This window comes from Lepidochelys kempii, chromosome 7 (genome assembly GCF_965140265.1).
Source record: "Lepidochelys kempii isolate rLepKem1 chromosome 7, rLepKem1.hap2, whole genome shotgun sequence".
In the NCBI taxonomy this organism is placed as follows: domain Eukaryota; kingdom Metazoa; phylum Chordata; order Testudines; family Cheloniidae; genus Lepidochelys; species Lepidochelys kempii.
In genome coordinates, this window is record NC_133262.1 from 33544729 (window position 1) to 33565618 (window position 20890).

The window sequence follows — 20890 nt, forward strand, 5'->3', positions numbered from 1 at the left end:
AGGCGAGAGGAGAGTGTGTTTGTGCAAGGGCGAGAGGCAGTGCGACCTGCTGGGGACAGTGCGGGGGGGGGGGGTGCGTTCATGTGCGCTCTCCAGTGTGTTTTTGCCCTCATCTGAGCAACCCTCAGACCCCCCTCAGGCGTCTCATCAGTCTCATTTGTTTGGATGCAGGTTCCAGCCCCAACTTGTCAGCAGCTGCTCCTGTCAGGGCCCTTGTGTAACAGGCCAGACCTACTGCAGGTCCTCACTCCAGCCCCCACCCCACCCTGATCTCTTGCCCCCCAACCCCCTCCTCCACCAGTTCCTGCTCCTCTCCCTGCCCTCTCTGCGTCCCTCACTCAAAACCCACAGTCCTCCGGCTCTGCCAATGACCCTCAATCCCAGTCTGCAGTCCCCAGCTCTGCCAATGCCCCTCAATCCTGACCCTCAGCCCTAACCCCGGCTGCAAAGCCTGTCTCTCTCTCTCTGTTGCCTCTGAGAATCCCTTTAGTGCTTAATCCTGTGCCGTTTTCTGGGCACTGTGGGCAGAGCCTGCCTGTGGGATGTTAGTTTATCACCCCAGGTTCTGGCAGATGCCAGAGCCCACCCACCCCACACCTAAGCCAGAAGCAAGTGCCAGCATTTCCTGTTTGAAGCTGCATGTTCAAAGCCAGGAGCCCAACACTCCCATTTCCAGGACCGCAGTGATGGCCAGTAGCCCACACAGGTACTCAGCAAGTCACCTAGGGTGGGGGCATCCCCACTTTCCCCTGGACTTGGCCTGGCTTGGGAGACGGTGGGAGAAATCCACCAGAAACTCTCTCCTAGTGCCACATTCACTGAGTTTGTTGCATTTACTATTCAGTGTTTTCCCAGTGAAAAACTCCAGAAAAGGGAAAATGGGGGGATCTGGAGTGGGAGGGACCTTTTCCTAGGGCAAGCACAGCACAGGGCAAGCATCAGCTGCCTTCCGCCACCTCCTCACCCCACAGGCCCCAGTGTAAAGCATGGGGCCGTTGCACCTGGAACTGCATGGGGACCCAAGGATGCTGCTGGGAGGCAGAGAAGCCCTGGGGCTGCTCCCATTTACACTTGGGAACAGGAGGTCTATGTCCAGGAGGCAGCATATCTCCAGCCATGATTCTGTTTGTTGCCTTGAACGCTGTCATGTTAAAAGGCCCTTTCCCCTCACTGAGCTCTAGCCTCATGTGGATGTGTTTGTGGGGGCAGTTCTGGGGATTGGCTAGAGACTGGGGGTGAAGATTAAGGGTGCATGAGAGAAGCTGGCTGCAGGGAATCCCTTTGCATTGTTGGGGAGGGACTCCTGGGTTGTATCCCTGGCTCTGGAAGGGGAATGAGGTCTAGTAGTTAGAGCAAAGGGGGGGGGGATCTGGGAGCCAGGACTCCTGGGTTCTATCTCCTGCTCTGGGAGAGAAGTGGGGTCTAGTGGGTTAGAGCAGGCAGGGAAGGAGACTGGACTCCTGGGTTCTATTCCTGGCCCTGCCCACAACTGGGCTGGGTGGCCTCAGGGAGCCCCTTCCCCGCTCTGTGCCTGTTTCTCCTGCTATGGGGTTTGTCTGCAAAGTGCTGTGAACTCCTGCTCTGGGCTATGCTCCACCCTACCCTGCTGGCTTCTGGTCTGGGGCTGGTTCATACTGGGGGGGCAGGTCCTGGCAATGAGGAAACCTCTGCCCTGCAAACAGAGTGTCTCGTGCGGGTGGAGCCTGGTGGGACTCCTTAAGAAGAGGAGTGGGGGATCCTGTCTGAGAGCACAGCCTTGGGAAGGGTCAGGGCTGACTGTGAGATAATCTGGGCTGGGGGAAGGGTAGCGTCAGTAATTGGAGGAGGGGGTGGCTCCTGGACAGGTGCCCCACCAGTTACTGGGTGGCGAGGAGGGTGAGGGATGGAGACGTTTTCCTTTCGGAACAGTCTGAGACCAGATCTCAGGGCAGAAAGCACCTTATAAATGCTACCTGCAGGCAGGTTCACAGCAACCACTCCATTACAAAGGCGAAACCAAGCCATAGATCAGGGGAGGGACTCGCCCCCATGGCACTCTGTTAAGTCAGGGCAGAGTCCTGACAAACCCACCCGCCATCTATAACCACTAGATCCATTTCCCCTCCCAGAGCCAGCAATACACCCCAAGAGTTCTGGCACCCCCCTCACTTTAACCATGAGCCCCCTCTCCCCTCCCGGAGCTGTGGAGAGAGCACAGGAGTTTAGGGAATCCCCTCACCCCCACCCAGCTGCAGATCACAACACTCAGCCTATTTGCATGTGCGATCTGGGCTGTACCTACCTAAACAACAGGTGTCTTAGTCCGGAGGCTGGGGGAGGGAGGCTCCAAGAAAGCACTCTGGGGGAGAGCGCCAGACTGAGTCACCCATCCACAGCCAGGCTGGGAGGGGAGCACCCGAGACTGGTTAGAGGAAGGGGGCTGGGTGCTAGGACTCCTAGGTTCTATTCCAGTTCTGCGAGGGGAGTGGGGCCTAATGGGTTAGACGAGGGGGTCTGGGAGTCAGGACTCCTGGGTTCTAGTTCCAGCTCTGCCTCTGAGCCCAGTCCCTTCCCCTCATTCACTCCTCTGCTCCAAACCCTGAACCCCAACAGTGCTGACTGCAGCCTCAGCCTGTGGGCTCTCCTGGCTGCAGGCGGGGCCATGTGCAGAGACGACCAGCAAAAGAGGTTCACCTGTTCCCCAGGAGCTGCCTGCACAGGGCAATGTAGGACCCTGAGGAGGGAAGTGGGGATGGTTAAGGTCTGACTGGAGCCTGAATCCCAATGAGAAGGGGGCAAGGCCACAGGGATTGCAGGCTCCAGGGCCTGTCTCATCCCTGCCTCTTGCCCCCCTGCATCCCTCCCAGCTCTGTCTCACTCTGACCATCAAGGTCCCCATTTGAACCTCTTGACAGCTCCCCTGTGGGTCTCCACCCACAGATGTTTCAACTGGCTCCCCCATCCAGACACATCCACCAGGGACGTGCCATCCCAACACTGCTGCCAGAACCCCGCATCCAGAAGCTCTCACCCAGCTCCCACCAGCAAACCCCAAGACATCCCCACCCCATCTTCAGCTGCTGTCCCCTCCTGTGAAGAACACCCTCCGAGCCCCATGGGCTTTGCCCAGAAACACAGCTGTTGCTGTCCCTGCTATGGACACCGGTGGGGGCAAGGTGACCCACATGGCACTAAATTAGGGGATGGCCAGGGTAGGAAGCCCAAAGCTTTTCTCCTACTGCCCCTTGCCCAATACCCACACATCCCCTCTGCCTCCCACTGCTACCCCTGACACGGACTCCTCTCCACAGCTTGTCATCACTCCCTCAACACAGGGCTCATGCGCCCCCCAGACCCTCCCAGCAGACCCTGGATGCCCAGGCCCCACAGAGAGCAGCCAGCCAAACCCAGCCCAGCCATCTGCTGTCATTGTTCCTTGGGACAATGAACCTGGCCAGTGGCAAACACTGCTCATTCCATACCTGCCATTAATAAGCAAGTGATGGGGGCAACCAGGATTGACCTGGCCAGAGCAGAGCCAGCGCCCACTAGATGGGGAAAGCCCAGTGTTCTGTTCCCCACCGCCCTGAGCCAGCCAGTCCCCTGCTGTGGGGCTGGACTGGAGCTGGGCCCCTTAGAGGAGAAAGGCCCTGTGACCTATTCCCCACCCTCTGCTGCTGTTTTCGGATGAGGGATAGTTCCAAGGTTTTACCCTGGCAGGCCGGCATTGCTTTGTCGCAGGCCCACTGGGCCGAGTGCGATCTTGGGGATGTTGTCATCCCAGTGTGGTATTTACATAGCCTCCCGTGTGCCTGGTATTTACCCATTTCTGGTCCTGCTGCCTCTGCCAAGGTCCATAGCCCTTGGCCCCATGCAGGGCAGATCGGGGAGTGGAGCCACAGTGCCCGGGGACGCACTCCATCCCCTTCCTGAACCTGAGCTGCTTTCCTCATTGCACCTGGACATACGGCCCCGCTTCAACTCCCATTTCTCAATCTGAGTGGTTTCTCTAAAACACAGCCAACCCTGGATGTGGTATCCCAAAGCCATCCCTGCTCTGAACCGGACCCATAGCTGGGCAATAAGGGCAGTATGAATTTCCAGAGAGCTCTTCCCCACTGCACTAAAGTGACATCAATGATCCAAGCCCCACAGCCTCAGGTTGCAGTGCCACTGGTCCCCTGTTACAGAAAGGGAAACTGAGGAACCAAGGTCACATAGCAGAGCAGTAGCACAGCCAGGTATCTAGTCCTGGCTCCCAGCTCTCCCTAAACTAACCCACTCAACCCTGCACCCTTCCCAGAGCTGGGATAGAACCCAGGAGTCCTGGCTGCTAGTCTCCAGAACACCCTGAGGCCCAATACAACAAAAGACCCCTGAAGTAAGTCATATTCTAGGCCAAGATTGCAGCTACGCATCCCAAGTCCTGCTACATCTCAGCCCACCTGCATAACCTTCCCAGACACAGGCATCCAAACCCACCCCATGCCAGCCGACCCCTTGTGCAAAGGAGTAGTTCCTCAGCCCCAGCACACAGAGTGGCCCTGAATCTCTCCCCTGCATGGAATTTACGGGGAAGGACTGGGGGAGATGGGAGGGGTCAGCTGGAGTATGAGGCCCCAGTTTTGGGTGGGGGATAGAAAATTGAGTGGAAAGGCTGGTGGAGTCCGTTTGGGGATGAGAGTTTGGAGGGTTGTTTTCAGTTTGGGGTGATGGTTTCAGGGGGCAGGGTGAAGTTTGGGTGGAGGCTTCTGCAGTGATAGATGAGGGGGTCAGAGTCTGAGGTAATTGTGGGATCAGTGGAGTTGTGGGGTGATGACAAAGATGGATTGAGTTTTGGGCTGATAGTTGGGAGTCAGTGGGACTTGGGGTGAAGTTGGCTGGATATTTGGGGGGTTAAGAGTCTTGGGGTGACAGTTTGAGAGGAGGTACCTAGACAGAGTTTAGGGGTGACAAGGAGGGAAGTGTTGGAGTTCAGTGTCAGATCTGGGGTGCAGTGCCTCATCCCCCTATCCCCAGCATGTGGCCCTCATTGGGGCGCAAGCTGTCACTGTCTGTCAACGCGCCTCAGTCCAGATCTAAAGGGGAAAAACAGGAGCAGCAAGTGCTGGGGAGGCCTGGAGACGCCTATGGGGGCAAGGGGCTATCACTGAAGAGAATGGGGCAGGCACAAAAGAATCTCAAACATGCAGCCGCTTTCCCCCCTGCAAATCCCTGTGGAGCGGGAAGCTAATTCCCAGCAGCACCTTGGAGATTAGGGCTCAGGGTCCTTGATGTGGCCGCTTGAGCAGGATAAAGCAGGGAGATTTCAGGGCGCCTGATCCCCCTCAACTTTTACCTATTGCAGTCACTCCCTGGATCAGCCCCACCCGCGGCGAGCTGGCCAGGCTCCTGGGCAGCTCCCAACACCCCTTAACCCCAGACTGCAGGGGTCGCTGCCCCCTGCAATCTTACCTTGCAGCTGCTTGAACCTGCCTTCCAGCACATTGGAGTATTGCGCGGCATTGATGAAGGCGGCAGGGGACAGCACAGGCGATGGAGGGGCACAGGGTACCTCCATCTGCCCCAGCTCATGCTGGAACATCCTGGGGAGGAGTGCGGGGAAGGCACCTCTCTCTCCCTAGGGGAGTGGAGGCCGGCAGGCACAGCTGGGCCCAGGTGCTCTGGGGGAATCAGCTCAGCGCTGAGTGTGCAGAGGCTCTGCCCTCCTCCCAGCCAGGATGGGAGGGCGGTCCTGGGCAATTTACATAAAAACAGGTTGGGCCGCTCTATTGTGAAAGGTGTGTGTGTGTGTGTGTGTGTGAGTGTGCAGGCAGCCTGCCCAGGGGAGCAACAGCTCCAGCGTTAGAGGCCTGAGCGGACAAATCCCAGAGCTGGGATCAGGCCAAGGCAACGCCGAGTGGAAAGGTGGCAGCGACTCAGTGCATAGGGCATTACACTGAAGCCAGGACTTCTGGGGTCTATCCCACTCTGCGGTCTGGTGGGTTAGAGCTGGGGAGGCTGGGAGCTAGGACTCCTGGGTTCTACTCCCAGCTCTGGGAGGGGTGTGGGGGCCGATGGGTTAGAGGCTGGGAGCCAGGACTCCTGGGTTGTACTGCCAGCCCTGGGAGGGAGTGGGGTCTGGTGGGTTAGAGCAGTGGCAGCTGGGATCCAGGACTGTTTATCTGAGCAGAGCCTAACGCAATGGAGCCCTGATCTCAGTGCAGGTGTCTACGTGTGGTGGCAATACAAACAATGACCAGGGAGCAATACAAACAATGACCCTCTGGAGCAAGATTCTGACTCCTGGTCCCCTTGTGCCGACCCCTAGAGGATGCATTTGGACTTGCACTGCACTCTGCAAGGATGTCTCTCACTGGGCACGGGGCAGCAGGAGCCCTTTCTTGCGAGGGAGGGGTATGTGCTCAGGGCCAGGAGACGGTATTTGCACTGGTGGAGGAAGGGAGGCTCTGAGCTGGGTCCCCTGCAGCTGAGGCCCCTGCCCCCCCTTAGAGCCACAGCCATGGATAAAGCCCATTAGCTCATGCAGCACATCGCCCTGACAACGGAGGATTTACACCCTATTGTACAGAGCCCTGGGCTTTGTTCTGCCTGGATTCAGGCAGGCCCAGCTCTGGAGCTCCCACCCCTCCCCAGTGGGTAGGACCAGGTCCGTCGGGGTGATTTCTATGTGTTTCATCCTCCCATATCTCCCCCAGTCTGGATGCTGGCCCTTCACCATGTGGTGCCCCACTGCAAGCCCCTGTCTCACTACCTGACCCCCTACCAGGGCTTAGATGTGACTCCTCCATGCTGGTATCATGTCATTACATGCTGTTAGCTGTGTCTCCCCTACTGGTATTCCAGCCCGGCCCAGAGACCCTGCTGTGCTGGGCAGGGCCCGTTGCCCACTCCCAGAGCTCCGCCAAACCAAATTTCTACCACAGGCAGGATTTTGCAAGTGAGTAGGTATACCATGGCACTGCCGTGCGCCTGCCACGCACAGCCACTAACCTCCTGCTTGGGAGACCTGGTGGTCAATTCCTAGCTCTACCACTGAATCTCTCCAGACCTCAGTTTCCCCCAACTGTAGAATGGGTTTAGACAGTGATTTCCTTGGGGCAGCGACTGTGTCTGTGTGGCGCCTAGCATGATGGGGACCCCAATCTCAGTCGGGGTCTGTGCAGCACACCGGGAGTCCGAGTCTCGGTCAGTCTCGTTACTCAACTGTAGGACACATGCCAATAGCTATGCTACCATGCTCAGCCTACAGATCCTTCCCAGTGAAGGCTGGTTACAGGAGCACTGCACTGGCAGCTGCTATTTTCCTGCTATTTCAGCAGACAGTGCTTCCTGCTGGGAAAGAATCAGGGCTTTGATGTCAAGACCAAGTACAGGATGGAGCCAGAACTGGCGGGTTTGGAGATAGTGCATGAGATGGTAATTCCAGGAGACCCTGGCTGAGACAGACCCAATCGCTCTGGGCACTGCACAGACTCACACTGAGACACACGCCTTGTCCCAGGAGCTCACAATCTAAACAGACAAAGGAGGGGAGGGGAAAGGCATCAAGAGGGCAAGGGATTTGCCCAAGATCAGTGGCAGAGCACATGATAGTACCCAGGAGTCCTGGCTCCTAGCCCCCCCAAATACATGAGCCCCTACTCCCCTCCCAGAGCTGGGATAGACCACTGGAGTCCAGACTCTTAGCCCAGGGCTTTACCCACAAAACTACACTGTGCCTCTCAACTTTGCAGCCTGATCCTCATCTCACTGACCTTCCTCCTGCCCTCCCCGCACCCAATACCTTTCTGTCCTGGTGCCCCCTGGCTCCCAGCCTCCTGGGATCATCCACCCCACACAACTTGCATGTGCTTTAGCTGTATTATCTTCCCTGACTCCAGGCCAATTGGACTTTGTCCATCCATGAACTGCCCGGGCCCGCCCGGGCCCCACTGTCCCTGCTCCCTGTTTACTCCTGAAGCATTGATCTGTTTGGCCTGTGAAGGGCGTGTGGGGAGCTGTTTACTGTCCTGCCTTGGCTGCCCACCAAGATCAGATCCAGCCACTGTTGACCCCTCTCCCCCCGCAGGAACCAGTGTGACTAAAGCCACCTGGGCAGGGGCAGGGCTGGGGCAAGACTCCCCCTAGCACCCCTCAATCCCAAAGGCCCCCAGAGCAGGGAGGGAAGGGAACTATGCCTTGGGGTTGTAGTGTCCAAGTGGGATGGGACAGGGGAGGGTTTATCAGCCCCAGTTTTCGTACTGATGCCCCCTGCCTCCTAATGGTAGGTCCAGATGGGCTGGGACTGCAGAGGGGAGGGAAGGGGAGGATCCATGGAATGGTGAGGGACAGCAGGGCTGGGCTATATGGGGGGGGCGGATCCTGGGACAGAGAGGCTGGAGGGAGGATCCCCAGGAGGGGGAAGGACGGCTGGGCTGGGGAGGGAGGATCCCCTGGACAGGAGGGACAGTGGGGCTGGACTGGACTGGGCTGGGCTGGGAAGGGAAGGGAAGGGAAGGGAGGATCCCCAGGACAGGAAGGGATAGTGGGGCTGGGCTGGGGAGGGAGGATCCCCAGGACGGGGAGGGGAGCCTAGTCCAGCCCATCCCTGGTGTCAGGTGGCTGCCAGGCAAGCGTTGCTATGGGAGCTATCAGGCTGGAACGCAGTTAGACTGGTTTGTTTGTGCTGTTGGGGGGGGTGGAGAAGGCAGGGGCAGAGTGTAGGGTGTGTATGGGATGGATGGACGGACAGAGGCTTTGGATCTCTGGGGTTCAGAGTCTCAGGAGGATCAGTCTGCCCTCCTGCAATGCCCCTTTCCTGTGCTGCCCCGAATTCCCCACCTGGATATCCCCCTCCCACTACAAGGTAGCTGAGCACAGGGGGCTGGGCGGGGCTCAGCTGGGCAGGGCGCCTGCTGCCTCTGCAGGCCTGTGCTGCTCTCTTGTGGCCAATTGCAGCCCCTTCTTGTGACTGTGATCTTGGTGGGGGTGGATTCCACAGGAGCATTGGGGACCGGCTGAATGGGAGCGGTGGAATAGGGGGGACATCTGAGAACCCCATTCTCTGCTCCCAGCAGGGTCACCCCAGGGCAGTCCAAGTCAGGGCTGGCCCTGCCTTTTGTGGGGAGGGTGGATGTGGACACACAGGCCAGCTGGCATCTCCTGTAGCTCCACAGGGAAAGCTCCACGCCAGGGACAGGAGCCTGCACTCTGGATGCCTGGCCTGCAGCTTCCCCAAGGATGTCCAGAGCCTCTCAGCATGCCCGGGGCAGCAGGGCATGAGAGAGCCCTGCTTGGACTCAACTCGCTGTATCCATTGGCATTCAGACCTTTCACCCATCTCAGAGACAGGAACAAACTGTCCCCCACACTCCAAATTCCCTGCTGGAGCCACACCCGGCACCCATATTCCCTACCACTGCCACCCTATGAATTACACATCCCCTTCCAGAGTCAGTGCTGTCTCCTGCACCCAGCCCACACCGGGAAGATACACCCACACCACTCCACACGGTGCCCCTCACCTGCCAGCGCCTTGATGCGGGAGCGCTCGAAGAGGCGTGCTGAGCTGTTCTCATTGTCCCAGTCCTCATCTGCCAGCTCCCACCGGTTGTTGATGTCGTTGTACTGTTGCTGGATCTCCAAGCTGTCGTAGTCCGTGGGGGATAGGGTGCTGCTCATGGTGCCTACCACAGGGTCTCTGCATCCACCTATGGGAGACCAGAGAGCCGTGAGTATCCTCTGACCCCCCTCCGGCCGGTTCCCCACCCCACAGCCAACAAGTCCCCCTACCCTGGGGCTGGATTAGAGTCGGCGCCCCCTAGAGGGGAAGGGCCCTGCATCCCAGTCCCCACCCCCAGGGGCTGCGTACCTACCTGTGTGGCCAGGGCTCTGTCTGCCAAATCCTCTGCTGAGCTACAGCATGGCGCAGTCTCCCCCCAAGAACCTGAAAGCAAAGAGGTAGCAATGTGAGCCTCCCGGCGGGGACCCCACTCCCAGCAGCACCCCAGGGGAGAGTCTGCATCTTGCATCAACCCCCAGGACCCCAGACAGGCAAGAAATGCTTCCCCCACCCTGCAGCAGGATGACCCCACACTCCCAGTGCAATCCAACCCCCTGGCACCCAGGGCAGCCCACTCCTCAATAGATCTTGCCCTGTCCACTCCCCACACAGCCCGAGCTATCAGTGCTTCTGGGCATGGGGACTGCAGCCATGTCCCTTCCCCAGGGCCACACCTCCACCGCTGCCTTGGGACCCACCAAAGGCAAATGGTCTCTCCTGGGTCAACTTTCCCCTGGATGGAGGAAGCCAGGTTGGGGGGAGGGGCCTCCTGCTGCTCCCTCCCTGACATAGAGAGAGGCAGCCAGGCCAAATTTGAGAGCGTGGTGCTGCGATTCGACATGCCAGGCTGCATGAGCCCAGCCCTGCAGGACAGGAGCTGCCGCTGTGGGGTTAGTAGGGGGTGGGCTCACTCGCCAGCCCCCACCCTTAGCCTCCTACCCTCCTGGCTGTTATTAGGGTTGCAGTGCATGGTGACAGGTGCTGCTGTGGATGGGTGGTGCCCCCTCAGCCCTTTAGTATAGTACACTGACTGAATCAGGAGGCCACATCTGTCCTTGGGGCATGGCAGTACATAGCATGGCTCACCCTCAGGCTCTGGGTATCCCAGCCATGCCCACAGAGCCAATCCCTCGCTGGGCTCATTGCAGGTCCCTTGACTGCTCTGTGCTCCCAGCTACAAGGGAGGCCCCGTTCCCACCTGAGCTGTGATACTCCTGACCCACTCACCACCCCCATCAGCCAGGGCAAGAGGGTTTAGCACTGGACTGAGCCTGGAGGACAGGAGCAAGAGAGACTGAGCCAAAGAGCAGCCAAACTCTCAAGCTGCTGATTCTGAGATGAGCAGTGACTACAGGAGGGCTGGAACTCCAGAGCCATAAAGGGGCTGTTCTCTAGCTGCTAGAGCCCACTCCTCTCCCAGGCCCAGGGATAGAACCCAGGAGTCCTGTTCCCAGCCCCACACCCACTGTAATCTACAAGACCCAACTCCCCTCTCAGAGCTGGGGATAGAACCCAGGAGTCTTGACCCCCAATCCTGGGCTCTAACCACTAGACCAACTACCCTCCTACAGCCAGTAATAAAACTCAGGAGTTCTGGCTCCCAGACAAAGCTGGGTCTGAGACCAGGGCCCTGTCACATCAGGCACTGCACAGACACAGTCCCTGCCCCAAGAGCTCATAAGCTAAATAGACAAAGTTGTGGGAGGGGAAACAGAGGTACTGAGAGGGGAAGAGACTTGTCCAAGATCACACAGCAGGTCAACAGCAGAGGCAGGAAGAGTACCCAAGTGTCCTGACTCCCCATGCCGTGCCTTACCCACTGGACCATGCTGCTTTTGGCTAGCTCGTCCACTGGCCATAGTCTTCCAGGAAAAGCAGTGTGGGCAAGACCTGTATTTCTAGGCAGGGTAACAAACCATCCAGGCTCCATGACTGCACTGTTGTGAAGCCAGTTACAGGCCCAATGTTTCCCCAGCCATTCCACACGCTCCCTCATGCTCCAGGCTCACAGCAGGGCCCCAGGGATGGGCTGGGAGCACAGCCTGCCTGTGTCTCTATGGCAGTGGCTGTAATTGCATTAGAACAATGCAGGCTAGGCTAGCGCACACATCCCATCCATGTCACACCTGGCTGGGGCTGTCAGCACTCACTGGCATTAGGGAGGGAGACCCATTGTGCTGGGCTCATTGCTATTAGAGGCTGGAATCTGGTAACAAGCAGCCTCCTCTAGCCAAATGATGGCCCTTGAGACCATGGGGACCTCCAGCCCAAAGCTGAACCCTGACAACCCACTGGTCTGCCCAGTGGTGCTGGAACTAGGGCTGCTGGGAGTGCTGTCACTCCCCCTGGCTTGAAGTGGTAATAACAAAACACCAAATACAGGGTTTCCATCAGCAGCACCCCCACTATAAAAATTGTTCCAGCACTCCTGTCTCTGCTCCTGCCCCAGAGACACAGTCCTGTTTCTCAGCAAGGGTGGGAGGAGGTCTAGGGGTCAGAGCAGGGGGGCTGGGAGTCAGAACTCCTGGGTCCTGTCACAGTTCTGGCAGGGGAGTGGGGTCTAGTGGTTTAGAACAGGGAGGGCTGGGGTTAGGACTTCTGGGTTCTATCCCTGGCTGCGGTAGGAGAGTGTGGGCTGGTGGTGACAACCAGGCCACCTGGGTTTTGCCCCAGGTCACTATGTTTCCTTAGGCCCTCTGTGCACCTCAGTGTTCACTATCTTTCTATGAGGGATAACAACACCAGTCTACCCCCGATCACAGAGGGTTGTCGTAAATGAATGGCTACCTGCAAAGGGCTCTAAGGGGCGCTGTGGCACTGAGGGGAGCCTTCGGGGTGGGCTGCTCTAAGTTGTCCAAGCCTTGGGCTGGTTTCTCTCCCCCTCCAGCCTCCACCAGTCCCTGCCCTGTTCTGTGTCTAACCTGCCCCGCCTGGTGCCTGCTGACAGGGCCCATCTATCATCTCCCTTCCCCAGGACGCTTGGCGCCCTTTGTTTACGCTGTTGCCGAGTTGTAGGGGGGGCACGGGCGCCATCTTGGTTCCTGTCCTGCTCTTGCTCAGAGTGATTGAGAGCTAGGCCCATGGCTGTATCAACACAGCAATGCCTGGAACTGAGCATATCCTCATCTCAGTCTGCTGGGCCTCCTAATAGAGCTGGCCTCTGCATCTCCCTGCTGGTGCACTACATTCCCCACCCAGCCCCAAGTGCTAACAGCAGCTAAAAGCAGGAAACAGCTGAGCAGATCCAGCCCTGAGTCCCAGAGGCATCCCATACCAGAACAGGGAGAGCAAAGCTCCACTCTATCCCCTCACTCCATTGGTACCCCACATGCAGCTCTGGGCCCTTAGGCCCAAGAACTGGGTGGAATTCAGACAGCAGTGGATCCCAGGACAGCTCCTCATATGGCTTTGTCCACTCTGGTTCTTAGGTGTGGCCCATCACCATGGTATCAGATGCCCTGTCTGCACAGACCCTAACCAAGATCAGGGCCCATCGTGCGAGGCACTGCACAGACTGAGATCAGGGCACCATTGCGCTGAGTGCAGTACACAGCCCGGCCAAGATCAGGGCCTCATTGTGTGAGGTGCTGCACAGATACATAAAGACAATCCCTGCCCCAAAGAGCTTAAAATCTAAAGAGACAAGGGGTGGGAGGAGAAACAGAGGCATTGAAAGGGGAAGGGGTTAGCTCAAGGCCAAGAGAAAAGCCAAGAATAGAAACCAAGAGTCCTGACTCTCAGCCTTGCCTCTCTCTAGGCCACTAGACCCAGGTCCTAGCGCAGAGCCAGGATTTAGACCCCAGCAGTTCTCACTCCCAGCCCCACTTTTCTAACTGTTAGACCCCATTTCCTTCCCACAGCTGGGAATACAACCCAGGAGTCCTGACTCCCAGCCCAGTGTTCTGGCCAACACACCACACCCTATGAATGCTAAAGGCCACCTGCTGCTGCTGAACTGGGTGTCTTGCTGCAGTGCCACGTGGTCAGGATTGCTCGGCTCTGTGGTCTCTATTCCTATAGCTGGATTCCCTTCATGGGCATCACTCTGTCCTACAGACCAAAAGGAGAGTCAGGAAAATGCTCACAAAGAATCCCTGTCCAGCCCACACATCTCTGGGGGGTGAGGGCCGGGCAATTCAGGGCCCAGGTACCCCGGGAGCTCAGTGTTAACTGCTGGTTATACACAGAGCTGGGGCAGCACCACCCAGTGGTTTTCAAACTGGGGTACGCAAGCTCTCGTAAGGGTGTACGCAAGAAAAATCCTGTAACGGCAGACAACGCATTTCATTTAGTAAGACTTGGCAATCTAATCAGCATTTAATCTCCTTTCAATTAAAACAGCAGCTGCATTGGTGTACGTTTTCTTTCTGCTGTGCAACTCAGAACGAGAGGTTTTCAAACTGGGTGGCCTGCTGAGGTGAGTCAGGGGGTGGAGGTGGCACTCCCTTCCCAAGCCCTGCCATGCGGGACTGGCCTGAGCCGCTTGGTGTCACCGCTCACCTCTCCAAATGTTCCTAAGGGGGTGCATCCCACGGTTGGAAAACCTCTAGAAGCTGTTGCTAAATGAAAGGCAGAAATCGCGGGGTGGGGGGGAGACATATGACCCCGCCTTCTACCCCCCATGTGTCGCCTCTGCCTATCTCAGCCCGGGTGCATGGCAGACTACCTTATTTGGAAAGGGGTACACAGCCTAAAAAGTTTGAAAACCACTGATCTATAAGTAAGGTTGCCATTAGAAGACCCTGGTTTTGGTTATTTATAACTTTGCCAAACTTCAGTTGTCCAGTCCTGAAATTTTCCTGGTCAGGACTCTGCCTCAGGCTGAAACTTTCTGGGAAGTTTCAGCAAAAATGGTTCACCTGTTTCCAAAGATGAAACTAGGGAAAAACTGTTTTGCCCATGTTAAAAAAAATCTCAGATCCATTTTGCTGAGAAGCTCTAGGGCAGGGGTAGTCAATACGTAGACCACAGGCCAAATTTGGACAGCCAGATGCTTTTGAATGGACCGTGACATCTTTTTATTTACTTATTATTATCAGTATTGTTATTAGAAAAGGAGTACTTGTGGCACCTTAGAGACTAACCAATTTATTTGAGCATGAGCTTTCGTGAGCTACAGCTCACTTCATCGGGTGCATACCGTGGAAACTGCAGAAGACGTTATATACACAGAGACCATGAAACAATACCTCCTCCCACCCCACTCTCCTGCTGGTAATAGCTTATCTAAAGTGATCATCAAGTTGGGCCATTTCCAGCACAAATCCAGGTTTTCTTACCCTCCACCCCACCACCCCCCCCCCCCCACAAACTCACTCTCCTGCTGGTAATAGCCCATCCAAAGTGACCACTCTCTTTAAAATGTGTATGATAATCAAGGTGGGCCATTTCCAGCACAAATCCAGGTTTTCTCACCCCTCCACCCCCCTCCAAAAACCACACACACAAACTCACTCTCCTGCTGGTAATAGCTTATCCAAAGCGACCACTCTCCCTACAATGTGCATGATAATCAAGGTGGGCCATTTCCAGCACAAATACAGGTTTTATCACACACCCCCCACACACACAAACTCACTCTCCTGCTGGCAATAGCTCATCCAAACTGACCACTCTCTTTACAATGTGCATGATAATCAAGGTGGGCCATTTCCAGCATAAATCCAAGTTTAACCAGAACGTGGGGGGGGGGGGGTTTAGAAAAAAACAAGGGGAAATAGGCTACCTTGCATAATGACTTAGCCACTCCCAGTCTCTATTTAAGCCTAAATTAATAGTATCCAATTTGCAAATGAATTCCAATTCAGCAGTTTCTCGCTGGAGTCTGGATTTGAAGTTTTTTTGTTGTAAAATAGCGACCTTCATGTCTGTGATTGCGTGACCAGAGAGATTGAAGTGTTCTCCAACTGGTTTATGAATGTTAGAATTCTTGACATCTGATTTGTGTCCATTTATTCTTTTACGTAGAGATTGTCCAGTTTGACCAATGTACATGGCAGAGGGGCATTGCTGGCACATGATGGCATATATCACATTGGTGGATGTGCAGGTGAAAGAGCCTCTGATAGTGTGGCTGATGTTATTAGGCCCTGTGATGGTGTCCCCTGAATAGATATGTGGGCACAGTTGGCAGCCGGCTTTGTTGCAAGGATAGGTTCCTGGGTTAGTGGTTCTGTTGTGCGGTATGTGGTTGTTGGTGAGTATTTGCTTCAGGTTGTGGGGCTGTCTGTAGGCAAGGACTGGCCTGTCTCCCAAGATTTGTGAGAGTGTTGGGTCATCCTTCAGGATAGGTTGTAGATCCTTAATAATGCGTTGGAGGGGTTTTAGTTGGGGGCTGAAGGTGACGGCTAGTGGCGTTCTGTTATTTTCTTTGTTAGGCCTGTCCTGTAGTAGGTGACTTCTGGGAACTCTTCTGGCTCTATCAATCTGTTTCTTCACTTCCGCAGGTGGGTATTGTAGTTGTAAGAATGCTTGATAGAGATCTTGTAGGTGTTTGCCTCTGTCTGAGGGGTTGGAGCAAATGCGGTTGTATCGCAGAGCTTGGCTGTAGACGACTGATCGTGTGGTGTGGTCAGGGTGAAAGCTGGAGGCATGTAGGAAGGAATAGCGGTCAGTAGGTTTCCGGTATAGGGTGGTGTTTATGTGACCATTGTTTATTAGCACTGTAGTGTCCAGGAAGTGGATCTCTTGTGTGGACTGGACCAGGCTGAGGTTGATGGTGGATGGAAATTGTTGAAATCATGGTGGAATTCCTCAAGGGCTTCTTTTCCATGGGTCCAGATGATGAAGATGTCATCAATATAGCGCAAGTAGAGTAGGGGCGTTAGGGGATGAGAGCTGAGGAAGGATTGTTCTAAGTCAGCCATAAAAATGTTGGCATACTGTGGGGCCATGTGGGTACCCATAGCAGTGCCGCTGATCTGAAGGTATACATTGTCCCCAAATGTAAAATAGTTATGGGTAAGGACAAAGTCACAAAGTTCAGCCATCAGGTTAGCCGTGACATTATCGGGGATAGTGTTCTTGACGGCTTGTAGTCCATCTTTGTGTGGAATGTTGGTGTAGAGGGCTTCTACATCCATAGTGGCCAAGATGGTGTTATCAGGAAGATCACCGATGGATTGTAGTTTCCTCAGGAAGTCAGTGGTGTCTCGAAGGTAGCTGGGAGTGCTGGTAGCGTAGGGCCTGAGGAGGGAGTCTACATAGCCAGACAATCCTGCTGTCAGGGTGCCAATGCCTGAGATGATGGGGCGCCCAGGATTTCCAGGTTTATGGATCTTGGGTAGTAGATAGAATATCCCAGGTCAGGGTTCCAGGGGTGTGTCTGTGCGGATTTGATCTTGTGCTTTTTCAGGAAGTTTCTTGAGCAAATGCTGTAGTTGTTTTTGGTTATTGTTTTTGTATTATTTTCTCTGGAGTCTGGACCTTGACCATACCTTGACCAAGAAATTTTGACCTTGCCAAAAAATAATTGATTACCCCTCCTCTAGGGCCTCAATCCATTGGAGCACGGAGTTGAAATTTGGCAGGGGGACCACTCTGGGGTCAGGAAGATGCCTTTTGCTGTTTCCATGAAGATCCACCCAAATCTGGCCTATTTATGAGCCTCAGGGGGAAAAAATTCAGTTTTCACATGCTAAGTAGAGACTTGTTAAAGTTTGGCAGCTAAATTTTCTAAAGATTCCACTGCGCTGAGCATGCTCCAGACCTTCACATCAGAAGTGAGAGCAGGAAAATGGTCTCTCCTGTGCTCTCAATGCTCCCCCATGCTGGAGAAGAAGGAGAATGCAGCCTCACTAGAGTGCAGAGGGGAGCAGAATAGATGTGGGGAAGAGATGTGGGGGAGACAGGGACAGAGGGAAGATAATGGGGGCAGGAGCCAGGTGGGGGGCATTGGGGTGGGCATCCCCACGATGGGAAAAGAGCAGAAGGGGCTGGCGACAGGAGCTACATACAGGGAGACAGGAGTGGGAGACGACTGGGGGAGTTAGGGAGCAGGATGAAAGGGACAGAATGGTCTGTAACCACTAGCAAACATCACCTATAAAACCTGGAACTAAACCCAGGAATCCTGAGTCTCTGCATTCCTCTGCTGACAGCAAATAGTCGTAAAACCCACTTGAAAAGTATGTACCTTACTCCTTCTAGAGCCTAATCCACAGAGGATAACAGCCTACTACTCCTACCTGTTATGCTGTTAGCTCAAGTGGTAGAGAATTAAAGGTTGCAGCACTGCTGATGACTCAAACTGGGGGATGAGTATGGTTCCTCATGATGACATTTTTTGCCTGTGCAACCTCAGTTCGTCCCCCTGTGCGTATCCATTATGATATAGTCTTTAATTACATGATCACATACTATTTTTTCACAGGACCCCTGCTTTGTCAGTGTACAGAACAGACATGTTCTGGACATGGATCAAGGTAGGGTAGTGAAGAAAGCTATTGTCAGACCCCTGCTTCATTTGTTGTAGAAGCTGGAAGGTGGGCAGTGAATGAGGCAGGGGACTGCAGGAAGAAAAAGGAAGGTCTGGCATGGTTAAGGCAGCTGAATGCTGCCCTATAGAACTGGACTCTGCTACAAAGTTCCTGTGTGATGCTGGGCAAATCACTTACATCAAACTTTTCACAGGTGGGCACTAACTGTGTGGGCCTCATTTTCTGAGCACTCCATTTGAGATCTTGGGTTCTGATTTGCAGAAGTCCTGAGCACTCACAACTGTAACTGAAGTCAAGGGGAGCTGTGCTCTGACCATAAAAAGTGCCATATAATGCTAAATTCCCTGAAACAGAAGGCCCTATGCATCTCATACTGGGCACCCAAAATTAACTGACCCTTTTGACACTTTTGGCCTTAATCTCTGTTTCCCATCTGTAAAATGGGGATAAACTGCCAAGTCATCTCATAGGAAAGTTGCAAAGATAAATTCATTCACATCTGTAAAGCACTAAGATAGTACAATAAGAGCAACACTGAAAAGCCCAGGGGGAAATTACTAATTCTGTATGAAGTGTGGGGTTTGGATAGTGTGCAGTGAATAATGCATGGCGCCACACCTAGTTTATGTTACTGTCCATCCTGTGCATTGAACAAGGCAGGGGTCCTGTGGAAAAAAACCAACATGTGATCATGTAATTAAAGACCGTATCATAATGCATAAACACAAGGGGGTGCAAATTAACGTTGCACTCTGAGGGCCGTATTTTAAAATCTTAACATAGTTCTTTGGATGTAGTGTTCTGGGATATAAAATAATTGTTGCAGTGAGGTAACTCCTAGAGATGACTGGGCTCCGGGCCCCACTATGATCGGTGATGTACAGGCACATGGTCAATGAAAATGCTCTGCTACAAAGAGCTTATGCTCCCCTTGTCACCATAGTATCCAAGTGCCTCACAATCAATGGATCTTAGCTTTATGAGGCAGCGAAGCATCAGTCCTATTTCACAACTGAGGCAATGGACATGACTCATGCAAGGAATCAGTGGCAGTCCTAGGAATAGAATCCAGGTACCCTGCATCCCACTCAAGTGCCCTCCCCACTAAACCACCCTTCCCCACTGCATGTATATTTATTGCTGCCTAATCACACTGCATATGCACAGCCATGCTGTCAAATGCTTCAAACATGCATCTACCACCACCTACACAAGCGTAGCTCCAACTGCATGATACTGGAGTATCAGCTGACAAGTATGCCCTGACAGAAAGGGAGTGGGGTCTAGTGGTTAGAGGAGAGTGAGGCCTGGAGTTGGGAATGCTGGATTCTCTCCCAGTCCCTTGAAGGAAAGTGGGGTTCAGTGAGTTATATCAGGGAGGGCTGGGAGCGAGGACTCCTGGATTCTATCCTTGGGTCTGAGAGGGAAGTAGGGTCTAGAGCAGGGGTGGCCAACCTACACCTGAGAAAGAGCCAGAATTTACCTATGTACATTGCCAAAGAGCCACAGTAATACCTCAGCAGCCCCACATCAGCTCTCCCATGCCTACCAGCAGCCCTGATGATCAGCACCTCCCCCTCCTTCCCCATGCCTCCTGCAGCATGCAGGAGGCTCTGGGGGGAGGGGGAGGAGTGAGGGCATGGCAGGCTCAGGGAAGGGGGCAGGAAGGAGTGGGGGCCTTGGGCGAAGGGGTAGGGCCTGTGGCAGAGTCAGGGGTTGAGCAGTGAGCACCCTCCCCCGGCACATTGGAAAGCTGGCGTCTGTAGCTCCAGCCCCAGAGTTGGTGCCTAAGCAAGGAGCCAGATATTAACTTCTGAAGAGCCACATGCGGCTTTGGAGCCACAGGTTGGCCACCCCTGGTCTAGAGCTTAGAGAAAGAAGGCCGAAAGCCAGGACTCCTGAGTGCTATTCTCAGCTATTTTACTCACTCACTCGTGCCTCAGTTTCCCTCTAATTTCCACAACAGAAGCTGAGAGGGCATGCAGGGTTAGTGTTTGTAAAGCGATGTGCACAGCTGAGCAGGGGCACAGGATTACATGATATAAAGCCCAGAACACTCCTGGTGCCAAGTGACGGGGGCAGGGGAGGGTTGACCAGTGCAGTGGGAGGCATTAACCCAGCTCTGCAAGTTGCCAAGATGGCCAGCCAGCATGCCCAGGGTAAGACTGGGGTCACAGGGCTGCTGATCCTTTAGATGCAGAAAGACACCAGCAACATGGCACCAAATCCATGTCAAATGGCCACCACAGCTGACTTGGCAGGAGTCACTGGAACACTGGCAGGAGGCCATTGAAGCCCATGGGCATCCCAGACCAACTCCCATCTAACATCAACAGCTGCTCCCACAGAGACGGCACCCTCTACAAGGTGTATATGGGCCCCAGACAAATGACAGCCATGCAGGAGAGCCAGTGGATGGTGGCAGGTGACTGAGTGATGCCACTTTGCTGCCCAGAAGGGGGGAGGCAACTGCATGGACAGGCTTGTACAATCACAAGCAAGATCACTTCAGCATGAGGGCTGGATTAGTGCAACTGCACACACAAATTCCTACTGACACGAGGGGTTGGTTAGTGCCATTGTGTGTGCACGGATTCCCATTGACACAAGGATTGGGTTAGTGCAGTCACACATGCACAGGTTCCCGCTCACATGAGGGGTGAGTTAGTGCAATCACACAGACATTCTCTCTGCCTTGAGTGCTGGGACTAGGGACTGGCTAGTGTGACCGCCAACATGCAAATTACCTCCAGCACAAGGGCAGTGCATGCACAGATTTACATGAGGGCCAGGTGAGAGTGACAGCACAAACAGATTCAGTCTGGCAATTGGGGTGGGTAAAACAGATAGTGAGGTTGAGGTGACTGGGAATTGGGTGACGATTCGGAGTAATGGAGAATTTGGGGCAATTGGGGTAACAGGGATTTTG

At 54.7% G+C, this 20890-nt stretch overlaps 1 protein-coding gene across 6 annotated transcripts in view; it reads right to left on the bottom strand.

The window, feature by feature from the left end:
* The window catches only part of SPTBN2 (spectrin beta, non-erythrocytic 2), a 62925-nt gene that overhangs the window by 33730 nt on the left and 8305 nt on the right, over positions 1-20890 (bottom strand). For 2 of the 6 annotated variants that reach the window (XM_073352063.1, XM_073352062.1), the window contains exons 2-4: positions 13465-13573; positions 9837-9907; positions 9486-9671 (exon numbers count right to left, since the gene is read on the bottom strand). In XM_073352063.1, coding sequence (XP_073208164.1) covers positions 9486-9642 — 157 coding nt within the window. In that variant the 5' untranslated portion in view covers positions 9643-9671; positions 9837-9907; positions 13465-13573. Of the gene's footprint in view, positions 1-5433; positions 5650-9007; positions 9010-9485; positions 9672-9836; positions 9908-13464; positions 13574-20890 lie in introns of those variants that run through there. The other 4 variants (XM_073352061.1, XM_073352059.1, XM_073352065.1 and 1 more) reach the window with 3 other exon arrangements.